Genomic DNA, 4,819 nt, shown 5'->3' with positions numbered 1-4,819 from the left:
CTAGTGCTTTAACCACTATGCCACCTGCTGGTCCCCAAAACCTTTTTTTTATCGTATTTCTTTTGGCTTTTTACTTTTTATTTAAAATTTTTTGCCAGAGGGTGCATGTATGAGAGAGAGAGAGAGAGTAAGAAAGTATGCCCTTTGGAAATGGCTACACTGCAATCCCTCTTCTCCCTCCTTTCAGGATTTCAGGCATCCACGCACATGTATCCAGCATGTTTTTCAGGCTGCTGGATCTGGGACTCGAACCATATAGTCAGCCATGTGGGATCCAGCTACCTTAACCACCATGCCACTAGCTGCCCCTCAAAACCTTTTTAATTTTGCTCCAACAGGTGGTAACAGCTGACCACATCCAACTCATTGTGCCCCTTGTGCTGGAGCAGAACCTGTGGTCCTGTATCCCTGGTGAGGACACCATCATGAACGTCCCTGGCTTCTGCCTGGTTCGTCGTGAGAACCCAGAGTACTTTCCTCGGGGTAGCAGTTACTGGGACCGCTGTGTAGTAGGTGGCTATCTCTCTCCAAAGACAGTGGCAGATACATTTGAAAAGGTCGTGGCTGGTTCCATCAATTGGCCGGCCATAGGGTCGCTCTTGGACTACGTGATCCGACCCGCACCACCTCCAGAGGCCCTGACACTAGAGGTGCAGTATGAACGTGACAAGCACCTTATCATTGACTTCCTGCCCTCAGTGACCCTTGGTGACACTGTCTTGGTGGCCAGACCACACCGGCTAGCCCAGTATGACAACCTGTGGCGGCTGAGCTTACGTCCTGCTGAGACGGCACGCCTGCGGGCTTTGGACCAGGCCGACTCAGGCTGCCGATCTCTGTGCCTCAAGATCCTCAAGGCCATATGCAAGTCCACTCCGGCTCTGGGCCACCTCACTGCCAGCCAGCTGACCAACGTCATCCTCCACTTGGCCCAGGAAGAGGCTGATTGGTCTCCAGATATGCTGGCCGACCGTTTTCTGCAGGCTCTGAGGGGGCTCATCAGCTACTTAGAGGCCGGAGTCCTGCCCAGTGCCCTAAACCCCAAGGTGAACTTATTTGCAGAGCTCACCCCTGAAGAAATAGACGAATTGGGATACACTCTCTATTGCTCATTGTCTGAGCCGGAGGTGCTGCTGCAGACGTAGGGCAGGTGAAGGCCAATGTGGGTGTCAGGTGGTCACCCTGGATTCTCCGTTAGAAACACTCGGCTTCGTAGTTGGTGCCTCACAGGGTCCCTGGGTGCCTCCTGTCTTGCTGGTCACCGCCCCGGTCACTTCATGCTGATTGGAATGACATCTCTTCAGTCTCCTATTTTCTTACCCAACCCTTTCTATTTTTGTTACCAAACACTGTGCTCCCTGCTCCCCTTTGGTCCAGGCTGATTTTTCTGGAATGAATTGAGACGGAGTGCCGGCCTGAGCTGTCGAGACCACTTGGTTTGTGGCATTCTGGCCCAGGTTTCCTGCTTCTGTCGGGTTCGCTCCACCCCACCCCGCCTTATTGCTTATTTCTATTGGGTGTCTTTTCTGTCTTCTCCTCTCGTTCATGCCTTCTGTTTTGCTCTTGTCCTTGGAGCATATCTGCCTAAATAAGATGTTGCCTTTCATTGACTGACATTGAAGAGCTGATGGCGTGTTTCTAAGCCGAACTGAGACAGTATTTAGGACTCTGGGGAGAGGCTGGCAAAGAGCTGGCCTTTGACCATGGTTCAGAACAGCCCATTGCCTCCACCTCCTGACCAGCCTACTCCTAAGTAAAGGGAACACTGTCCTTACCCAGTGCAGGGTCAGTACACCGGGTGCCGTTAGCTGGAGATGGTGTTTGTCAGTGGCCATCAGCAGGGTGCGGCAGTGGTTAGGAGGGAGCCGGAGCTGGTTGGAGGGCCTGCTGGAGGGTCTGTGCGCCTCTCGTCTGCACCCCTCTGGTTGCAGGAGTCAGACCAGGAAGAGGCAGGGGCTGCAGGGCAGACCTCACCACGGACATTCTTCATCCCTTTCCAAACTTTATCGCCAGTGAGGACGAGGCCTTTGAAGGAACACAGCCTTAGCAGTAGTGGTTGAGGGAGGCCGACAGGCTGAATGGCAGCTAGAAAATGCTGTCACCAGTTGGGGCTCGGTGACCATGTTTCTCCCCGACAGGCCCTGCCTTTTCAGATATTGCCTTAGAGCAGTAAGAGGCCCAACAGCCAGCTCTTCGTCCCACAGTCTGCCATAGCAACGTGAGGGATGTTTGCCAAGCTCTCCAGACACCTCCAGAGGCAGAGGGCAAGTGAACATGCATAGACTGCTCCCCCTGTCCTGTCTCTCACCCAGCACCCCGGGAGATCGGTGCTACCTAGGAAGAGAGAGCACACAGGTAGAGGGAGGTGGTGCCTCCTGCCTTCCTCCTTGTTTCCCCGCTGCTACAGTTGCTGTTGATTGCAGTGTAAACGTATCCCAAGGGTGGGGAGGGATGCTTAATACACCATGTCAGTGTGTCTTGTTCTGTGTTTTTTTTTTCCCTGTTTGTGGCAAGAGGTTGATAATTGTCTCTGATCTGCCCACCCAGTATTTTGTTCCCCCTCAAGTCTTATTATTTTTCTCTTTACTACCTCTCCATCAGTGAGATTCTGGTGAACCTCCCTGCAGCTGTCTCATTCCTTCCTAATGACAGTGACATGAAATGACTCTTTAAATAGCAGTGACACCTCAGCAACCCTCTGAATTTAGTGTAGCAATTCCTGCCCACTTTTTGTCATAGATTAGGAGGTTGGGGACTGGGATTAACCTTGACTATTTAGAGAACCTTCCTGCCTCTTTTGCTAAATATATGCAAGGATTCCTTAGGTGGGTCAGTTTTATTTGTAAAAAGGTATTGAAAGAGAATGAAAAAGGTAAAACTGAGAACCTTGAGAGAGACTGGTTGGTTGGGCGTTTAGAGAACGTTTATTCCTGGGTGAATGGCGCACAGGGTACGGGTGGAGGCCAACATTGAGGGTCCCTGTGCGCCCACTTGGTATCTGTTAGAGGTTAAGTGGAAGGAATGTAGAGTGTTGCAAATGCATAGATTCTTAAGGATTTCGTTTTCTTGCCGTGAGTATTGTAAAACTAAAAATTTTCCCAAGCTGGCATCTCTGACCAAATGCCATATAAATTCTTGGAAGGAGAGCTCAAAAAAGATTTTAAAGAGTCCACAGCTACCAAGGCCAAATGTAAGTGTGATTTTAGGAAGAGTAATGAGAATTCCCTCTTCTCTTTAAGAGCATCTCTGACTTCTAAGTGTTTCTTAAAACTAGGACCATAAATTTGCCATTTTACAAGCAAAAGCCCCTTCGAAGTTCTTGGAATGAGAAGCTGTGGGCACCGTCCGCCCTGGCCCTGGTGCGTTTGCTGTGATGGGGCAAGCCGTTCTCTTTGCTGCCGTTGGCCTCCTCATCAAATGTGGAACACGGCCAAGTGCTGTGAGGCCCTCAGATGGAAGCAGGCAATTCTCTGCCCTTTTATTACCTTTTTCATCTTTGGGGAAAGATGCAGCGGCATTTCGCACTGCTCTTCTGTTCAGTAACTCCCACTTCTGCCTGAAGAAATAGCACCTGTTCTCGTTTCTCCATTTAGAGATTTTGCACTCCGTTAGCTAATGCTTAAAAGATCCACCCATCATTAACTCGGACACCTAATAAATTCGAGTTTATTTTAGTTTGTTCCAATTGCCGTTTCCTAAAAATGAGTTCAGGACAACAGTATTTTGCTTCATGTGCTCAGTTATGATTCTTAAAAAATTAAAGAAATGTGGAGGCTCATGTTTAGAGAAGCTATGCGGCGGGGGCGGGCCCTCGTAGTCACCTGTTCACATCCCCAGTTAGCCGATTTTGCTTCCTGTATTGCACTCATGTGGAGAACGCAAGTGGTGTTGATGAAGATCAAAGTGTCCTGGGCAAGGCTGTGGTAAGTTCTGTAAGAAAGGATCCTTGCCGTGTCCAGAGCCCTCTGCCATGGCTGCTGTGGTCCATCTTCCCTGGACTGTGACCTGGCTGAGAACTTGGCTCTTGGGGGATTTGTTAGAACTCTGCCCGTTTGCCTGAAGCTCAAGGCCACAGACAGTATGAGACATTTAGGAGGAGAGCTGACCTCTGTACCAAGCTGGGAGGTTGTAGTCCTTTTAGATACTGCGTAATGTAGGTGGCCAAAAGGCCAGAGGTGTGGGCCCTGTGGTCACCTGCAAACTGGATGTTCACCTTTTCATTTTGATCACCTTGTAGGCTTTAAATGCTTGGTTGAGGCCAAGTCCACTACTTGCCTTCTGGTCACTTGCCTGCTCTTCAGTGGGGGCTGATGTGTTAGCTGGCAGACTTGGCACCAGTCAGCAGTCTTTCTGTCCTGTCTCGACTAGGTCCATACAAGGGCAGCTTAGCCCTGAGACCCAGGAAACCGCTATCTTTTTTTCCTCCTCGAAGGAGGAAATAAAACTGGGGAACACATTGTCCTTCCACAGCATGGGAAGAAGAAAATAAAAATCTCCTTTCCAACAGCTCTGACTTTGGTGTGTGGTATGAAATGTTCTCCTACAGGAGCGGGACGGGCACTGTTCTCAGCGAGAACCTTTGAGGTGACCCGGGTTTCCGTAACAGAATGGATGGGACAAGCTGCCACTGGAATCTTTCTCTCCTAACCTCTGCAATGCCAGAACTGGGTCAGTGTTACTTTCTTTAATTCTCAGCCACCTGCATGATCATCCTCAGGAGGCACTACAGATCTCTCAGCACCGCGTAAGGAGGACAGGCCCCGGGGCCTTGGTGCCTCCTGTGGAGGGCACAGATAAGGAATGGCCCAGGGATTCCTGC

At 50.2% G+C, this 4,819-nt stretch overlaps 1 protein-coding gene across 1 annotated transcript in view; it reads left to right on the top strand.

Moving 5' to 3' along the window:
* The window catches only part of MIEF1 (mitochondrial elongation factor 1), a 16,254-nt gene extending 11,748 nt beyond the window's left edge, over positions 1-4,506 (top strand). Inside the window, exon 5 of the mRNA XM_014588703.2 lies at positions 339-4,506. Coding sequence (XP_014444189.1) covers positions 339-1,145 — 807 coding nt within the window. The 3' untranslated portion in view covers positions 1,146-4,506. The remainder of the gene's footprint in view (positions 1-338) is intronic.
* The last annotated feature ends 313 nt before the right edge of the window (positions 4,507-4,819 follow it).

The sequence above is a fragment of the Tupaia chinensis genome, unplaced genomic scaffold (genome assembly GCF_000334495.1).
Source record: "Tupaia chinensis unplaced genomic scaffold, TupChi_1.0 Scaffold000294_5, whole genome shotgun sequence".
NCBI lineage: Eukaryota > Metazoa > Chordata > Mammalia > Scandentia > Tupaiidae > Tupaia > Tupaia belangeri.
The sequence above is the reverse complement of the archived record's forward strand: the minus strand, read 5'-3'. Positions and strand labels throughout refer to the sequence as shown.